This window comes from Acromyrmex echinatior, chromosome 6 (genome assembly GCF_024713525.1).
Source record: "Acromyrmex echinatior isolate Ae372 chromosome 6, ASM2471352v2, whole genome shotgun sequence".
NCBI lineage: Eukaryota > Metazoa > Arthropoda > Insecta > Hymenoptera > Formicidae > Acromyrmex > Acromyrmex echinatior.
The window spans coordinates 4,882,774-4,902,806 of record NC_141857.1 but is presented as its reverse complement, the minus strand read 5'-3'; the positions used below and the strand labels follow the sequence as shown (position 1 = coordinate 4,902,806).

Genomic DNA, 20,033 nt, shown 5'->3' with positions numbered 1-20,033 from the left:
AATTGAAATTTTTTTTTCTTCGACAGTCGCGTTTCCAGCAATTAGAACAGTGACAATAATATAGTATTTTGGTCAAAATTTAATGCACTCATTGATGAATCTCAATGATTATCCATTGATTCAGATTTAAAGAAGGAATTTGCATTAAATTTTTCAAGTATATTAATGAGTAATCAGTAAATTCCTAGTGAAATTCAACTAAAGAATTAATGAAACGTAGCATTTCTTGCTTTAATATATATATATTCTATGGTATTGGAATTGACGTACAAATAGTATTTTAATTATAGAATTTCAAACTTCTTTCTTTTTCAATAGAATTTCCTCCCCCCCCCCCCCCCCAGATAGTATACTGGGGGCTGATATTAGTGAATATTTACTGATTCAGATTTAGAGAGCCCCATAGAGAATGTACTGCGAAGACAATTCGGGACAATTTCGGGAACTCGATATCCTTGGTGCGCTTTGAATTGTGACGGGCAATTAAATATCACGAATCTCTCTTCCAATTGCTGTAACGCTATCAGTCTAATAGCTATTAACGGCTGTGTAAAGGTAAAATCCGTTGTTGACCCACATGTCAAATTCCCGTGCGTGTTAGCTGAACATTTCATTAGCGTCCCGAGCTCTGTGGCGTGTAGTATTTATTACAATAACATCGTAGACACCGCCGTGACACGTTGACGGTAACGACGAAAGTTCGCACTCGGCAAGACTAATGTCGTTAGATCACTCGCCATCGGAAGTCCCTATACATATAATTCATCTCTCGTAAATTCACGCGGAGTTCTGACCAAGTTCCTCGCGAATCCCTCGATCGGCTACGTGCCACGTAGCGATATTGATAATTCAACCCTCTATTGTGGCGGCACTTAATCCCGTTAGAACTCAATCAATCGACTATAATACCCTTCGAGGATACGTACACGATAGCGATCGCCTCTCGTCTCAGATTCCATCGATCCATGGTCGTTTGATCACGATAGATTGATCACGTGTCTTAACGTATATTCGAAGGAATTAGCTGGAAAATATTTAAATACAATGTGGCTTCGTGACTATTTTTCTTATCACTTTTTATCTTTAGCTTCGTAATTTTAACCGTTCGAAATAGCATCAAGTTTGTACTGTGAACTCGACCCAAAAAAAAAAAAAAAAAAAAAAAAAAACGTCGGATATATCTGATGGAAACGTGAAAATATTTTTCCCTGAAAATCATTTATATCTTGTAGGAAATCCACGTGAGTCGCATTTGATTGTTTGCGAACTTAAAACTCGCGGAGCGAACGTTTCTATCGAAAGCGGACGATGGCACACGCGGGGGCGTGCGCAAAGGAAAATGGGTTAATGCGGATCTACGTGCGCGCAAACGTGAATCAATTTGCGAATCTATATTTGCGCCGCCGTCCCGCGCCGTGCCATTTCGAGAGAAGTTACTGACGTCGTGTCTCGCCGTGTCGCGTCGCGTCGCGTCGCGTCGCGTCGCGTCGTTGGAAAAGTATCGCGAAGGCAGTGTGCCGATCGCCATGCGCGTCAATCAGCTTACGAACGGAAAATCGAGAGGACTAAAAAAAGCAGAAGCCCGAGAGTGGGCTTTCGCAAGCTTACACGAGTGCAACAAACGACGACGATGGACGTCGACAGTCGCAATCTTGTCCGCGTAAATTTGACATCTTAATGCCCATTTCCACCAATGTAGATTAACTTTAATCTCGGTTCAACTTGACTTTTCGTCTTTTTCGAATTCTTAGAATTAGAAAAGGACAAAGAGTAAGTCGAAACGAGATTAAAATTAGTCAGGATTGTCACAAAAATGGAAATTAAGGGGATTAGGGAAATGTCAGGGAAATTGAAAACCGTTAAGGAAATCAAGGGAAAGTCAGGAATTTTGCAAAATTTTCTGGAAATTAGAAATTCTCGATTTTAAAGAAATTTGATATGCGTACATTATGATGTAGTTTTGAAATATTAACTCAACAATTAAATGCAAGTGTTAGTAACATTAATAGTAATTTACGTTACTATTAAATTAGTTAAATTGCTGTTGCAAAAAATTATTTAACGGTTTCCAAATGAAAAATACAAAAAATTTCAAATTATTATTGAATAAGGAAAAAAATCATAAAATTTTATCTGGAACAATTATGGAATTTTAAAACGAGGAATTTGGCCAAAATTAATTTACATTGTTAACCTACATTAATGGAAACTGGCATGAATGATGCACTTTCCTTAGAATATTTATATGTCACGATTTATATTCATAACAAAATGAGTATATTTTATGTGAAAAGTTACATATCAATTATTCGTAATGAAATGAGAAATTTCATATAAAAAGGAAATGTGAAAAGAAAGAAAATGAACGTGAGATTGTATCTCAAATCTGAATCTCTTTACATATGACTTTATATCCAAAACCTAATGTCAAATGGTAATCTTCGATTGTCTATCCTCCGTACTATGGTGAGATGAGCGCGTACAATCCTGAAATATATTAGCATAAACATGATATTTCAGTTTTAATGATTATTAGAGTCATTTCTGATGCTTAGCGCGCACCCTCGTCTACGAATAGGAGATGATTCAGCTGCCTTTAAAGCGTCTCGGCCGACAGAGCAAAAGAACAATACAGCACGATCGGCACAGAGGATTGTCGCGCGTGTGCAACACGCAAAGCAGGTTTGCACGCGTGTTTAACGAGCGTCTGCATCGCACGTGATGCCCGAGCTGTCTATGAATAAACGTGCGCGAACCTGCAGATCATTCGACACCGATCACCTGGATTTCACGAACGTGAAATGCGAAATATCGATACGGTCATCAATTCGTACGAGATCGACTGACGTGCGTTTGAGAAATGAACCACTGTCCTTGACCATATTAGTAATATTTTTGCGTACTAAGGTTTAATATACATCTGCAGATATTAATATTTTATACAATCAATCATTTCAGATCTTAATTTGGCGAAACGATCATTTTTTAATTGGTCATAATTTAAAACTTCTTGCTATCCCGCGTGCTAAGAAACTTAATATATCACCGCAGGAATTAATACTTCAATTGATCGTCCGCAGCTTCAGATCTTAATTCAGCGAATTGATTAATTTTTAGTCCCTTATGACTTAAAACTTCTTAATAGCCCGTATGTTAAGAATTAATATACCTCCATAGGAATTAATACTTCAATCGCTCGCGTCTGCAGTTTCAGTCTTCAGATTTTAATTCGGTGGAATGATTAATTCTTAATCACTTGTAACTTGAAACTTCTTGGGATTCCTGCCAAAGAATATTGCCGTCTAATGTCTCTATGATTTGAAGCAGCGATTTAAATGCAGGGCTTTTAAACAATCTGTACGTATATATGAATACTTATGTAAGTATCCTATGTAATAATTTTTCCCGACAAAGAGTCTTTGATGTCCGATACCTTTGTTCGTTGTTGTTAAGTGCTAAGTATTCTTGCCAGCTAACAATAACGACTTTGATGTCCTCCCTGCAGAATTCGCGGAACACCGTGCGTCTTAAAAGAGTTGAACTTATTACCGCTGTTGTTCGTCTCTAGTAGACGGTCTGTTAATTGTAGAACCTATTTTAAACAGAGACAGAATATAAACAATAGAAATTTCTTCTGCTCCGATATTTCCCACTCGCAATTCTTCGCTCAATTGAGTCTATCATTTAAATTACTTCTTAGTTATTTGCTCTTTAGCTATTTTTAATATCAATTCTTTCCTCACGTTGCAATTAATTATTTCTGTCAAAACGAAGAGAAGATAACTTTATAGAAAACTGTTTAGCTGATCTTTTCTTTCGTTCAGAAAACATTTTATAAAATAATCAATCGTAATAATAACTTAACTAATCAACACAACTTTACTAATCAAATTTTTAGCGAACATTAATTTTCCCGGTGTCATCGTTTCTCCTTATCCCGATGATAATTATCTCGATTAGAGATCCTCAAGTAAGAAATTGGACACCATGCTTGGTCCGCCATATTTTTCGAGACCTGCTTAAGATGGAATGAGATCGATTGTACATAAGATAGAATGATATCTCATTTTTTCTTATGCATCTATCTCATTCTATCTTAAGCAAGTCTTGAAAAGTACGGTGAATTAATCAGAAGTTACCTAATCAGTGTCCAATCTTTTAAGGATCTCTAGCTTCGACATATCCGCAGCTTCCTTAACGCTCCTACGAACGAAATAGGCATGAAAATCCATAAATTTCGACCGGTATCGATGCCTATCTCTCAGAAAAAATTTGACGCGATCCGCTTTAATTTTACGAACTCTGCACGATGGCTTAGTAGGGAACAAGAGACGTATATCGATAATTTATTCCTTCGGCTGCAGTAGCGATTTTTCTAACGTGTCAGCGACACTTTTACCGCTATATTTTATATGTCCGCCCGCATGCACGACCGCGTCGTTGCAGCTGCTCTTGATGCGCGCTGCGTCTCCTCGTCAAACACGGGAAGGTAATAATAATAATATACGTCGTGTTGGCGTGCGAGAATCGATATACAAGATGCATACATACATAAATAATTTCTCTCCACTCGGCGTATGAGCGATACTTCCGATGTCGCGTCGAGAAAAGAAATCAAACGCCATCGTTCGCCTGCGTGCCGTGACGAAACGTATTGGTTACGCAAAATGTACGTAGATCATATATTAATGACATTATGTAATGATATGGAGATACAACTCGATGGTATATTTTGTAGAAGTAGCAGGAAAAAATTCGCACGCAGAAGGAAACGTAATAAAGAAGAAACTACTTGAATTATTCATAATTATCCGAGCGCACGTGGGATACGTTTTCCGTCCGTTTAGACATATTACAACGAGGATGAAGGGGTTTTAAAACGGATAGCTTTAATTTCTCGGACGCAGTTGCGCCACGGGAGATGCACAGGAAGGATAGGAGACAGCAGCGGTCGATATCCAGCGGCAAGGCTGTCGCTCGGCCTGCGAGGTCCACGCTTATCTATTATGTTCTGGATACGGCCATTGCGAACAATAACCACCGTACTGCGGTGAGATTCGAATTTGTCGTCCAGTACGCCGCATTGTAGCACTGGCGCGAAACAGCCGTGTAATCTCGGCATACTTTATTAACTGGGCCAACGTAATTTGCGCAACAGAAAGAGAAGCAGAGTTTCTTACTCCGAAAATAGTTTAATGTACTGCTATTCGTAATTACAATGGTGAGAAAAATGTTCCGATTGTATCAACAAGAGATGCGAACAAAATGCATTCTGATTACATTCCAAGCAAAACTCTAGTTATTGTAATTGAAGTTCTGGTTATCTCGACTAGAATGTTTGATGGGTTTAATTATATAACCCATTTTCACAATATGCGGTTACCTAAAAATTAAAGGTTATCATGAAATGAACAAAGTGCAGCTTGTACTTGACTTCTGCACTGAAGAGGACTCAAATTTAGAGTTGAAACGTTTGTAATTAATTTTGTTGGTAAGAGAGTGCATTCCAATTTTTTTACGAATTATATTTTATCGGCTTATATTATTTATACATTAACATCTGCGGAAGCTTAAATATACAATTTACTTTTATATATTTGATTTATTCTTAGAGTCACAAAATTATATTTATTTTAATTTGAATGAATTTTGTTAATTAATTTCTCGGTAATCTTTCATCTTTGGGTAACTATACTTACATTGTGAAAACGGGCTATATAATTAAATCTATCAAACATTCTAGTCAAGACACTCAGAAATTCAAACAATAACTAGAGTCATGAAATTGAATCATACGTTATGAAAATAGACCTAAATGTTTAATTTATATCTTTATAGATTTTTTTCGAGTGACTGCGTCCATGAATATAATATTGTCATAACTAAAAAAATCTGTTTTCGAGAGGAAAATGATTGAGGTTACTTAAATTTGCATCTTGCGGTTAAATTTAATATTTGTCTCGCATCTTTGACGTGCGCGAGATCAACACGATGTATCCACTAATCGACTTTGAAGTTTACAGCGACGAGTGCTCTTCTTCTAGCGGCGCTCTCGCGACTAAAAACTTTTCCCCGCATTAGAATGAATACAACGACGCAAATCGGGGCGTGTCTCGCTAGTACGAAAAAAATCGGCTTATCTTCTGAGTAAACGTTTGAATTTGAAAATTTTCTCGTTATAGTATTATAGAGATATGACGCTTAATTTAATTAAGTTCAGCATAAATTAGTAAGCATACAATTAGTGCCGAGGATGCGACCATTTTTTTGGGTTCTTCTTATATTACTTTATTTTTAGTTTGCCATGTGCTTAACTTAGACACTGTTATTAGACACTTATTTTATATCTGAATTGTTTAGATTTTTATTATTAGTGTACTTGTAAACTAGGTATAAGAATTTCGTAAAGGATGGGTTTGTTCTCATAATCTCCCCTCATTATATTTCTCATAAAAAGAAACCTCTCGTTATTCGCGTTTCCGACAATTTTAACTTAAGCGCCGGATAGAACATGTCACTATTTTAGTATCCCACATAAAAGTCATATCTCATCGTCATTACGACATTTTATATCCTCTCCCATTTCTCCTGAAAACAGATCCAAATTACTTACGTAATATCTGTGATTCAGTGACATCTCTTCTTCGTATCTTCGTCGGCCACTGTCCTCGCCTAGGAATTAGCGTGTCACGGAGATCTTCACAGAGTCGCGATCGGTGGGTCTCACGATTTCCATACCTCTTCTCTTCGTTCGCTAGCTAGTCGATATTCGAAGTGTCCCAGGTGTTTTCGAAGTGCTCTGTCTTCGCGGAAAGGTACACGAAGGAGTGAAGTTTCTCGAGAAACGAGCGTCTCCTCCACGCGGGAACAACAGAGGATATTTCGCGCGTGCAATCGATACGTTGCTATCTCCTTCCCACATGGGCAGTGTTATCCTTTCCTCGGGGGCGCGATATCAGTCTTATATATTTATTGTCTGGATTCCACACTTATCTCTAGCGTCGTCATTATTGTCGCTTTTGCTTGCGATTGTTTCCTATACATCTGGGTCATACGTCGTTGTCGTCGAGCTATCTCGTTTCTTCTCGATTCTCTCGCATCTACGTGGCACAGATTTTATTTTGTCGTCCGAAAGGCTGCCCTGCGAAAAGGACCCCAGAGTGTTGAAGAACATTGCGCTTGAAATTCATCTCGAAGTCGGCACGGAATCGCGCGACCGCATTTTTTCGTTTCTAGTCAGGAGCGAAACTGCGTTTTAACTGCAAAAGCCACGCTTTTATTTAATATTTACTGTTCCTCCAAGTCGAGTTAAATTCATGAGATGCTTGGTGATTCGCTCGCGCTGGAAAATATTACAAATAATAAAAATTTTAATGCGGACTCGGAGGCAGAAATGTTACGTATATTTTGATGTGAAAGAAATTCTCTCTCTCTCTCTCTCTCTCTCTCTCTCTCTTTCGCGAATAAAATATATTAAATTATATACGACGATAGAGACAGAAAAATTATATTTGATGCTTATACTTTGACAATATAGTTTTATTTAAAACGTCTCTTATAATTTTCGTAAAGATAAACTTGTTATAATTTTATTTCATTCATTATTTTCATAATTACTGGCGTTGTGTTTGGAACGAATAGTTACAATAAGTTTATATCAAGCAAATGTAGATACGATCTTTGTTACTAAAAAAGAGTTGCAAGCAATGGAAAAAACAATGCAAAAAAATTTGAAAAAAAACCGAATGCGTTATATTACAAAGGTATTGTTTAAATATTATTTATCAATTTATTTTATACATTTTTTTTTTAATGAAATAAATGGAAACATGAAAGATAAGAAATTTCTCACATATATTTTAAGATATATATTTTTTCGATTGTATCGATTGTATCGTTGTCAAGCACTTCTACGCGAACACGGTTCGCATTTCTAACATCTTTTCTCGGTCGTCCACGACCCGTGTCTTATCGTATCGGGTTGGCTAATAGTGCACAAGTATAAATATAGTGTGCATGCAAAACGTCACCGGTCGGGGCTTTTAACTCCGCCTGAAAAAACGTCGCAGTCCATTAGCAGTCGTCCATTGGCCGTCGACGATGCGACGTCACTTCGCGCGGCGCGATGCAAAAATTCAACGCGCTTCTCCGCGCCCGCGGTCGAGGAATGCACGGTCCGGCTGTTATTATCCGTGCTGTCCGTAACGAAACGGAAATAAAATCGGACGCGACACGGAGAGTATGCCTTATGGCCCGTCCGAGGCGTTTTAAAAAATACCGCGTCCGTCGGCATGCAAAGCGTGACACGATTCCTCGAAATATTCCGCCGACGTGATCATGCGCTTTTTATCAGCTGTCCATTTTACATAACGGAAAGCTATCTTTCGATGACAGAAAATAAGATTTGTTCGACATAACAATTTCTTTTTCTATCTCGTTATTATTTTATTATTAATACTATACGAATTTTTACAAAAGACGAGTAATCAATATCGCACTTAGAAAAATATTTGGTACCATGAACTAAAATTTTGCTATAACAAAACAAAAATTTTAAAAGTTAAAATATGCCGAAGAAAAATTCTTATTTAAAATATATCGAATAAAATTGTAATTTTACGCAAACTAAATTGTTCGGTCGATATGAACAAATATTTTTGTTATTTATAAAGGAATGTATTTCGTAGGCAACTACATTTTTTATTACGTAAACAAGATGTTTTATTACAATTGCCTCGACTGAAGTAAATAGTTTTGCTGGAAGCGTGCTAAATTTTTTTTCTAGTGCGACTAGTTATTTGCCTGCTGAAGATTGATAGAAATGTTTATCCAATAATTATCGGCAAGCTCGTGGTCTTGAGGGCAATCTTGCAAAATATTTTTCGCAATCCGACGCGATGGAATTCTGCCGGTTAGAGAGATCGGCGGCGTCAAAGATAGATACGCGACTCGCGTATCGTGCTGACTATTGTTCCTCTCGTTCCAAGACTACGAAATGATGCTGCTGCTGCTGCTGCCGTTGCCAATATCGGGACTGTCGACGCAATATCGGGTCACGAAGTCCAGCCTCATGTCCCTGGCAGCAGCCAGCCGATAACTCACGCGACGCACTGACGACGACCATTAATTCGATTGAATTTACCCGTAATTACCGTCGGATTAACTGGCGATTTTGATTCACGGGGTCGCCATCCCGTACGCTAAAACAAAACGTTTGACAAAGTTTGATTTCGTCGAGCGATTTGTTCTGTCTTTTGATCTTGTCCCTTACTTTATCTCTCTCTTATTTTTTATTTCTCACCAGTAAGATCATCCCCGTTTTATGCTTTTATTAAATGGTTACATCATGATATGGTTTTCAATCATAATTTTACTTAGTTTCAACCTTCTAATATACAATTAAAAAAGCGAAATGACGATAACAATTCATGAAATTGTATAATTTTATTATGTACTTTACCGGCACATGTAATGAAATTTTCATTCAACACGAGTAACTTTTCGAAGAAGAGTAAGATTTGTATTAAATAATTAAACGATTGAGGATGCATATAAGTTGCTCGATTGCAGGTACGAACTTTGATCGATCCATTGGTCCTGTTTTTTCAATACGATTTAACTTTAAAACCGACAGTCGATAGCGAGAGTTGGCACGTCGAATTCTTTCAGCATAAAATTGCATTTTTTTTACACCGAGTAAAATATATAGTCAATTTTAATAAATATTTAGTTTAATACTGCCAACTAAACGTTTCCTTATAGCAAACAAATTTCTATTCAGTAAATAAAATGATTGTTAAATCAAACTAATGGTTCTTGTTACCAAATAAATATATCTTTATATTTAATCAATATTTAGGTGGCACTATATTTAACTAAGTATTTATTAAAATTCAAAAATTTTCACCTGTCTCCCATATCGCAACAGCGCCAAGTAATCCTCTTCATTAATCAGTATTGTACGGCCACGTAATATGAATAATTATCTTTTACGTAACGGTAAAAGATAATTTAAAGCTAAATACACGCTATCTTTCAATCGGTTATCAGCGATTCCATTTATCGAGTATTGCAAACTTACGATGACGCATTGTTTATGCAATATTTTTACAAAATTGGCTGCAAGTAGTGCCTTTGCATCGGGGTACATTGTTCGCGTTGGGAGGAAATCGGTCGATTTTATCGCGAACGATTTATTTCCGATCTCCATAAAGCGTAATCGGCGCAGCGTGTCTATCTAGCGCGACTAGCGATCGATCGATCGATCGATCGATCGAACATCAATTACGCAGAACACGTGACGCCGGCAGAAACGTAGTATTTTCCGCAACGCCCGCGGCGGAATTCCACCGGTCCACGTCGGTCATTAATTTAAAAAACATACATCATCTCTCTTTCTCTCTTGCTCTCTTTCTCTCTACAGCTGTTGATACTCAGCTGCAATCCTCTTTTAATCCACGTACGTTCCAACGTAACCATCACGTAATGCCTAGTGCATAACCGTCATATATCTTCGTCCTAGGATTAAATTATTGTTTACGGTTATTGTGATCCAACGTCCAACTAAGGTTCAGTCCTACATTAGATATTTATTCTCTCTCGACGATAAACGTCGCGAATTGCGGCCGCGATATGCCACGGCAGTTAGGGGGAAGAAAAATGAGAAAACGCGTAAGAAAGAGGGACGAACAGACGGACCGGAGTAATACGTTCCGACTCGTTTGTAGGATTTGTGACGCTACTGAGAGGATATAAAAAAGGGGACGCAAAGATAGAGAGAAAGAAGAGGGGAGATATCCCTTATACTCTTCTCTTTACACTCTGTGGCAGGTTTTTAAGTGTTCAAAGCGTTTCTCTCTTTTTCTCCTCCATCTCGTTCGCGGGAGAATAAATTATGAGACGCCGGCTGGCTCTGGCTGGCTGAAAAGTTTTGATCCCTGTACCGCTACGAGGAGATTCTTACGACGCGGTGCCTCTCCAAGGCGACCTTTCCATTCGCGTCGCGTGAAGGATACGACCGCAATCACGCCACGAAAATGACAATCCGTTCTTCTTATGCATGAATGAAACCAGGCACTTCCGCGTGACTTCACAATCGATCAGAATTACTTGGACGCGGATAAATCGCCGACAAGCGAATCTCTCGCGATCTCTCATTGATCGTCGCGAGTATAATTCTATTATATTAAAAATTCACGAAATCTCCTTCGCAAAAATTTGCCGATTACGAGAATTCGCGAATGTGCGAAAGTTACAATGCTCGGCGATCGTAAAATCCAATAACCGTTATTACCGTTATTGCGTCGTCCCGCAATCGTATTGTTCACTTGACGTTATAATTACCTACTTATTATGATGTGTGCACAGTTATATTTTCCACGGTTCAGGATACTGTTAACCGTGTTCGTATAGAGTATTTCGATGTGCACGGTCGCTTCGATTGTATTTAATGTCGATGTAATAACCGTGAATGATATTCGTTAGCGTGTTTGTTTAATATCGGGAAATGCTACTCGACGTCACGTTCAATTATACTCAATCGGAAACCTATTGCAACGCGTGGCGCGTGAGTTTTTGTGAGCAGAGAGCAAAGAGGACGATCTACCGTAGATCCGTTAAATCATGCCGGATCCGCCATTATGAATGGTCTAATTACGAGTTTATTGATGTCGATCGATCGTCGCCGTCGTCGAACGTTCACCAATGTTTCATTACGACCACAGACTGATTTCACGAACGAATGCCGAGATATTTTCGCGTTTCCAGAATTACCTTTTCGCTCGAGAAATATTTGCGCGATAAACATTACCATCAAGTATCTTTGCAACCACTCATCAGATTAAATCTCCGCCAATTTGTCTCGTTTGTTGTTCTCCATCTATATATTTACTAATTACTTCATCTTGCTCGTTTATATTATCATTAACTCTAATTAGCCGCAATTAGCAACTTATAAGTCTTCCATTGAAATGCAGAGAGAGGAAAAATCCTTCACGGAGACAAATGATTGAATAATTTTTACTTTATAAGACTAGTAAAAATATTCTGACTATTTTTGCCGAACTTATGACAAACTTTACTTGCACTGAGAAAAAAAAGCCTAAATTTAAATAAATATTTATTTGAATACTGCCAACTAAACATTTATATAAATAAATATTTACTTAATAAAAAAAAATGATTGTTAAATCAAATTAATATTTTTTTGTATTAAAGAAATATATTCTTATATTTAATAAATATTTAGGTACTGTTCAAATAAATATTTATTGAAATTTAGGATATATATATGTTTTTTTCTCAGTGTACTTGAAAGTAAAAATGTCGGAGGTGTAAAGTAAAAAGTACATTACGATTATAGTAAATCCAGTAATTATTACTTTACAGTAAATTATATTATGCTCAACTCTCTGATAAGCATGAATAACTCAAGGCTTTATACATTGTATTTTTTATTACGCAGTAAATTTTAGCAGTAAGGCAAAAAATACTCGTCGATAAAGTAAATTCTATTAAAATGTATTACTTATAGATTTACTTTACAGAATCTTCCCCAATTCCAGAAAATTTATCATAGAATTCTAGCGCATATTACACTTAACATTTTTCTCTGTGAGCTGTTGCGTCGTAGACGATTGAATTTCTGAGTAATTGATTTGTCACCTAAGTTTAGTATTCGTTCGAGTCGCATCGTCATTTTCCTCTTTCATCGCTACACACGCGAAAAATCAAAACGACGACTATATATCGGCACCAAAACTAAACTTTTTCCATAAGCTCAGTGAGAGGAAAGTGGAAAGTACTTTGGTGAAAGCATCATACATACGCCCAACTATACAAGCGCAATCTGCAGCATCGTGAATCCGAAATTTATCGTTCACACAGACATAGATACGTGTATACAGGATCATCTTTCGTTTACTTTTCTCCCATCGACGCTATTCTCTGACGTACAATTTACAAACGCGTCGCACGTCCGCGTGTTCGAATTATCTCTCTTGCATGTGAGGTCCGAAACGTGCTTCCAAATTTTAATTACGAATTTTCTTTTTAAAAAAAAAAGCAACCATAGTTCTCTCACGTAAGCCGAGGATAGCCGGATAAGCCTGTCATACAAAGGAATAATCACGTATCAGTGAGTCGAATTGTAATATTGTGAAATTTACTGGACATATATACAGTAGCTGCCAAAAGTCTCCGATCAATAAATAATTTTATTGTATTGCTTATTTTGAGATAAAAAAATGTTTACAAATAAAAGTTCACACAAATATTTTATAATATATTTAATATATGATATTATGTTCTTAAGTTAAAATATTATGTTCTTAAGTTAAAATATTATGTTCTTAAGTTGAGTATAAAAAATTTTTAATAATTTACAATATAAATTTTTGAGAAATAAATTGACAAAAATTATTTGTAAAATTTTTGGCAACTATTGTACATTTGCGTATTAAATAAATTTTACTCATTTCATTACATAGTGAAATCAAATTTTAAAAAATTTGTCCGTCAAATGGAAAAGAACTCTGTCCATTGTGCACTGCATTTATCTGAGAATATTACAATATTATTATCGATCTTGGATTAATTCTAACTGATAATCGAATACGGACTGCGATACGGTATGTTCTTACCACGTGTTGCGAACATTAATCTTACCGATTTTACCGCTCGGTTATCGCGAGCATGATCGCCGTGATTTTACGCGGAACAGAGAAATCATGTTCTCGCGAAAAATCGCGCAACACGCAACGATAATGCAGATAGAGTGTAGGAACACAAAAGCCCCGATGCATTAAACACCCACGTGGAATTGCGCGTATGTATCTACTCTGTAAATGTCTCCATTGTAAATGGATTCTGTCTTGCACGCGAATTACCGTAACTCATCCCTCGTGAACGTGTCAGAGGCCGGATTGAGCCACGCATTAAATCAGTTGTCGCTGCAGCGACGATTAATTTAAATTAACATGCAAGCACGCACGCACGTACGCGCGCAGAAATCTCATGCTAGAATTTAGGGCGAGAATTTAAGATCTTCATTTCCTAAGTACTGAGAACACCTTATGAAAAATACATCGTGCAAAAATCGTGGACACAAATGTTGCGAAGGTCAGTGTATCGGAGCCGCAACGCGGAATTCGATATTCCACTCTACAAAGGTCGATATCTGACATTTGCTTTAATTGACATCAGCTTGGCAATGGACGTGCAATCCTCGCGGAAATTTTACCAATTCTTTATCACAGTCACTGCATAACCGATTTTTCGTTTTTAGTTCACTATAATACGTGTCATTTTAAATCAAATATTTATTTTTATGAATTTTATTCTGCTCAAGTTAAATAACGGAATTTAAAGCTTTAAAATGATCCTAATCTAAAGAGGTCCAATTTAAAGTAGATTTAAAGCTTTTCTTTTTATCCGCATTGAGATTATAATGCATATCGCATTAAAATATTTATGGCGTGTCAGTGGAAATGATAAATACTGTAATAACTTAACGATCATCGCGAGCGCGTAACTTAATGTTATCGCCTATGGCCGTGGAGCGGAAAATCAGCGGTCGCTATTGATAATGAAACGAGAGAGAGAAAGAGAGCGAGAGAGAGAGAGAAAGCGGCCGGTCTGCTCTTTCTCTGCAGATTAAATTCTTCGATCGATCGCCGAACGTAAAATGAAAGGATCTACAGGGTAGAGGTAGAGAGAGAGCAAGAGTGGGAGTTCTTCTCTAAGTCCCTCGTAACGTTCCAAGTTTGTACGGACCAATAACCTTCCAGAACGCTATTAAATCGTATGATAAACCTCGCACATCGCCGGAGCTTACGCGACCGGGATATAAAACGGCGGGGAAAAGGTCGCGCCGGTGTACAATAAGTAAGCCTCTCGTGCCAGTGAATTTTTGCTGACGCGAGACAATGCAACGCGCGTCCATGATGCAGCTGTTACTGATGGACCGATGTGCAACACTGCACCGACATGCTCTTCTTTTTAAAGCGACATGAAGCCCCGCGATCCCGCCCGGACACCCAAACCACTCCGTGCCCCTTCATCGAAAATAATTCGTATCGATATCTATCAACTTTCCAACCAATTAGAAAACTAATTTCTCATTTTGTCTCTTAGCTATGCCTCTTTAATCAGCGTCGAGAATCCCGTTAGTTTATATTTATTGATACAATTCATCTCGCCGTTCCAATTTCTCATAAGTCTTTCTTTTTGCGTGTTACATTTTAATTTCGAATAAATAATCATTGTTAAATCCTTAATATTAAGTTACACATAATTTGAGTTATTTTTAATCATTTCTATAAGTGATCTCACTCGATATGTCGTTAATTTAATTAAAACAATAGATTTAAATGATTTAACTAAAAAGAATGTATTAAATCTGATTGAAATTTAGTTTACTAAATGTACATGTCAATAATGTTATTTACTTTGAAACTAACAGAAATGGATTGATTTACATTTTAATACATGGAGGTTAAAAATAACAAAACATTAATTAAAACGTCTTCGAGGGATTGAGTTTACGATTGCTCCTTTGATTTAACAGTGATGTTCCCTGTTTTATATAACATATACATGTGTAAAAGAGAAATCGCAGTCTGCGCCTCAAACGTAAACGATTTTGCTGGCATAGCCTTAAACCCGCGTCTTAAACTCCGATATAGTGTAACATCGATATCGTCGCGTGCATCTCTCGCAAAAAACCATTAATCATCCCAATACCGTTTAGTCACGGCGTTTCCTCGAGATCAATGTGAGATCCGTGACCGATCGACGACTAAGACCCCCGATCTGACGATTCCGTGCCACTTCTAATCTCTCTCGCTTCGCTCGCAACGAATAGTCGTTTGCGTCTCACCTACCTACGCCGCGCGATTCTCATGCATTCCCGATCGGCTGCGAGACGAGACTGAGAAGATTGCGTGGGCGAGTCGCGGCACGCGGGTGCAGCTGCATCGACTGGTCAATGCATCCGCAGCGGCGGGTGATTAATCACCTTGCTCCGGTTTCGACGAGATGCACTTCCTTCCCCCTGGTAGTCCGCATTGCGCGCGCGACGCCGTAAAAAGGGAACGAAGGCGGAAAAGAAAAAAGAAAAGAAAGATCTCCTCTCCTTGTAGCGGCGACCAGTCCACGATTTTTCAGTCTCGCGGAATCGACGACGAGAGTTCATTCGTTCGTTCCGTGCCACGCGACCAGATCTCCTCTGCGGGATTCTCTCGTTCTCGCTCTTCTCTACCGAGGACCAACCGATCGCGCGATCGACCGTCGTAATAAAAATGCGATCCTCGTCGCGCCGTGTGGAATCATCCCGTCCTCCGCTTCTCTCTCGACGAGGCAGGTCGGCGCGCGGCGGATTATGCAAAGCCGTCTTGCTCGTCGTTCGTACTCGTCGCTGGTACTCGTTCCGCGAAATGTACTTGCGCGTTCACCTCCATCCATTATCGGCCGGATCGAGTATTCTCCTCCCGAACGCTCTGTGGAATCGAGAGGCGCGAGTTGTTAGCCTCGCGAGGTCGAGATCACGCCGTATCGCCGGTTTTGGCCGCGTAACGAGTATAATCGTTAAAGCCATCCGCAGCGACGCGAATGCACTTGGTCGTTTGCGCGTGACGCAATGAACTGTTTTCCCAATTCCGTGCATTGAAAAAATGTTCCAAATTTTAGTAAATATTTGAATAGAAAAAAATTAATATTTGTGACTAAATATTTGAATTAACTAAATATTTATTAAATATAAAGGTATATTTATTTCAAACTATTAATTTGATTTAATTATAATTTTTTTATTCAGTAAATATTTATTTACCGAATAAAAAATGTAAACGTTCTAGTTAGTTCTGAATAAATATTTATTAAAAAATTTAGTGTACATTTTTTTTCAGTGTACGTACGCGACACACCGTGAAAGATAAATATTATTGAAAATCCACAAATATTTATAAAAATATTTTGATATTAGGATGTGGATGGAGCGTTTATTAATTTTGAAATTTGAGGATATACGAGAGAGAAACTTGAAGATCCAACTTTTGAAAGCCGGATGTACAGATGGATGAATTTAAATCCTGTCTTTAAGAAGCTTGCCTCGGTAAAAGGAAATTTTTCTTTCCGAGGCATCGTGCTCGACGAGATCTGTTACCGTATTAGCCCCAAACACAGACGCACGTTGATCGTATTGGCAGTTCTTATACTCGTAATTATCTCAAAATGCTTATCTTAATATATCAAGGTTAATAAAAAAAATAATTCAACGAACGAATATTTTCATTTATCTTTCATCTGTATCTTTAGCTTTGTTAATTAAGTGTTTTTGCGCAAACAGGAAAGATTCGTTCTGTAACTCTTCATTTTCACAGCTTTTACGATGCTTCTTATTTCTCGATCGTTTTTGTTTTTACGAGAGAGGAAGAGAACAGAATCGATCGTTAAGCGTTTACCTAATGGTTAATCGATCAGCTGCTGGTCATTTAATCCTGATTTTCCCTGGTTCGAAATTTCGCGTGCAATTGATTCCGCAATTTCATTTACTTCTCGCATTTTCCCCGGGAATGTAAATGCTCCATTAATTCATGGGTCGCGCGATTCAAGAAATTCCCTCGAAGCGTTAATTGTCGCGCCGAGAGTAGTCTCGCGTTTCTACAGAGATTACTGGATCCGAAACACTCTTCTTTAATCAAGCACGAATAAATTCTTTCTGATCGTCGCTTTATAGAGCGACGACCGAATCTAGCCGAATCTCAGTTAAATCGACATGGAGCGACCAAGTGCAACTTGCGTCACATTAGCTTCGGCAATTATTATGCGTACGTCGACGATCGATCATATGACACTGTCGCTTCTGGAGATGTTTGATTTTCTCCTCTCCGCCCGATTTATCCGCCAGCTACCTGCACAATTTCCCAACGACTCCGAGCGACTCCGGAACACCAAAGGGAACGGGATAATCTCGAAAGCACTTCGAAGCGAAAAATTCACATCACGAGATCGAAGAAAGCCTGATCGATTTTATCGATCGTGGAATTAATTGATTAGTGGATTGTACGATCTCGAGCCTCGGCGTTGGTCGAGGCAATTTCATATAACGATTTTAAGATGTTATACCGTAGCATTCATGCAGTTACGAAGATACCCGCGTTACTTTCTTGATTATTGCACACACCTCGTCCGTTGTTGTTTAGCGTGTGTGTGTATTGTGTATGCGTGAGTATCACCAGCTCGCCGCACTCGCGTCGCATCGGTCTGGCACCAGCGTTGTGCCTATCGCAGTCGCGAGAGCAGCGCTGTTTTCGCTCCTCCGTGAAAAAAAAAGTCCCCCGTGAATCGTGCAGAGCGACTTTAACCCTCTCTCGGAGCACAACGCGAGAAAGCAGAAGGTAGAGGAACCGAAGGAGGAGACGATGGAAAAGGAGGTGGAGAACGAGGGTTGCGACGGAAGCGCGACCCAAAGTCCACCCTCTCGCGCTTCCTCGACCTGCTGCTGGCGTGCCACCCGGCCAGCACGACGACCGGGACGTACATACCCGGCGATGAATCGCGGCCAACTGAGAGAGGGAGAGAACGCAGCCCCCTAGACACTACCCCGTCGGGTTGGCTGTGGCATCGCGCACGAAAACCCCCTGCGCATAACCCCCTTTTCCCCCCTGACAACCACCCCGTCGCCTCCGCGTACGGATCCGCATGTTTTGTACGTGCGGGGGTAAATAGGGGACGAGGAGGTAAGAGGAAAGGGGGGATTGTGAAGAGGAAACCCGGAGAGACGCGATGTTGAGAGAGAGAAGGGGGGAAGGGGAGTTGGACTGCCTCAGGGTTACAATGACCGCGAGTGGAGTTACTGGGTTAGGTCTGGGTTAGTTCAGATGGATCGGGGATCCTTACAATGTACGGAAAAGGGTAGGTCGAGGCGTCCCACGGTTAGGAAAGAACGGAAGTGGGTGACATTTGTCGGCCTGTTTGGAAAGTTTCCGGCGTATATTTTTCAATCGATGTAATACTTCGCTTTTTTAAGTGGCTGTTGGTTCTTCGTTTCGCACATATCGCTTTCTCGCAGGACGAGATCCGGGGTTTTCTGAAATCGAATAATTTAGGTATAAGGACATCGCGAACTAGAATAAAGACTCGATACATCAGAACCGAGTTTTCAGTACCGAGAATAAAATAATTTTTGAAAGAGAAATATCCAAGAGTATTTATTTTCTTTGGTAAAGAGTTGGATAAAAACGTCCTTTATCAGAATTGCCGCAAAACTAGAAATCAAGGAAATGTCAGGAAAATTGCAAAATATTAGATCAGGGTAATCAGGAAAATATTAGAGAATTTTCTGGAAAATAAAAATTCTGGATTTTAAAAAAGTTTGATATGCGTACATCACATCTACACAGTTTTGAAATACTATTAATTTAATAATTAAATGCAGGGTTAGCAACATTAATAATATTTACATTGCTATGTTAAATTACACTCTCAACAAAATATTTAATGGGTTCCAAATTAAGGCAAAAATACAAAAAGTTTCAAAATATTATTGAAAGTTAGGGAAAATAATGAAATTTTGATGAAAATCCGAGAAAAATTATGGAATTTTAGGACGAAGAATTTGTGGCAACCATGTTTTGTGCCTCAGATGGGACTACCCTTTTTATTTGCGGCTTATTTAGATTCACTATGTTCGCAATTTGATCGCGATTGCAAATACGATTAGAAGCGAACGATTATACGCGTCTGTTGCGGTCTGTTACATGAGACACACTCTCTGGAGGGAGAAAATAAAAGGCCGGGACCTAGAGAATCGGAGGGAGATTTAACGTATCGCGACCAGCTTGTGTACAACGGCTTAATCCGGATCGATCCGAGGAGATTATGAACGAGCGAATCACCTCATGACGATGGAACGCCGTCCGAGACCGAGACCAGTATAAATAGTTGCTAATTAATTCGCGCGGCGGAGATATAACGAGATAAATACGTATCGATGCGACACTTTGCATTTTCACTGGACGTTCTCCGACGAATGT

General features: G+C 38.8%; 2 protein-coding genes across 3 annotated transcripts in view; one reads left to right on the top strand and one right to left on the bottom strand.

The window, feature by feature from the left end:
- Window positions 1–16,491, bottom strand: part of LOC105153985 (facilitated trehalose transporter Tret1-2 homolog) — a 70,554-nt gene extending 54,063 nt beyond the window's left edge. The window contains exons 1-2 of the mRNA XM_011069182.2: window positions 15,882–16,491; window positions 6,614–7,141 (exon numbers count right to left, since the gene is read on the bottom strand). Of these exons, the coding sequence (XP_011067484.1) occupies window positions 6,614–6,637 (24 nt within the window). The 5' untranslated portion in view covers window positions 6,638–7,141; window positions 15,882–16,491. The remainder of the gene's footprint in view (window positions 1–6,613; window positions 7,142–15,881) is intronic.
- Window positions 1–20,033, top strand: part of LOC105153987 (Mediator complex subunit 20) — a 94,654-nt gene that overhangs the window by 61,340 nt on the left and 13,281 nt on the right. The window lies entirely within an intron of this gene.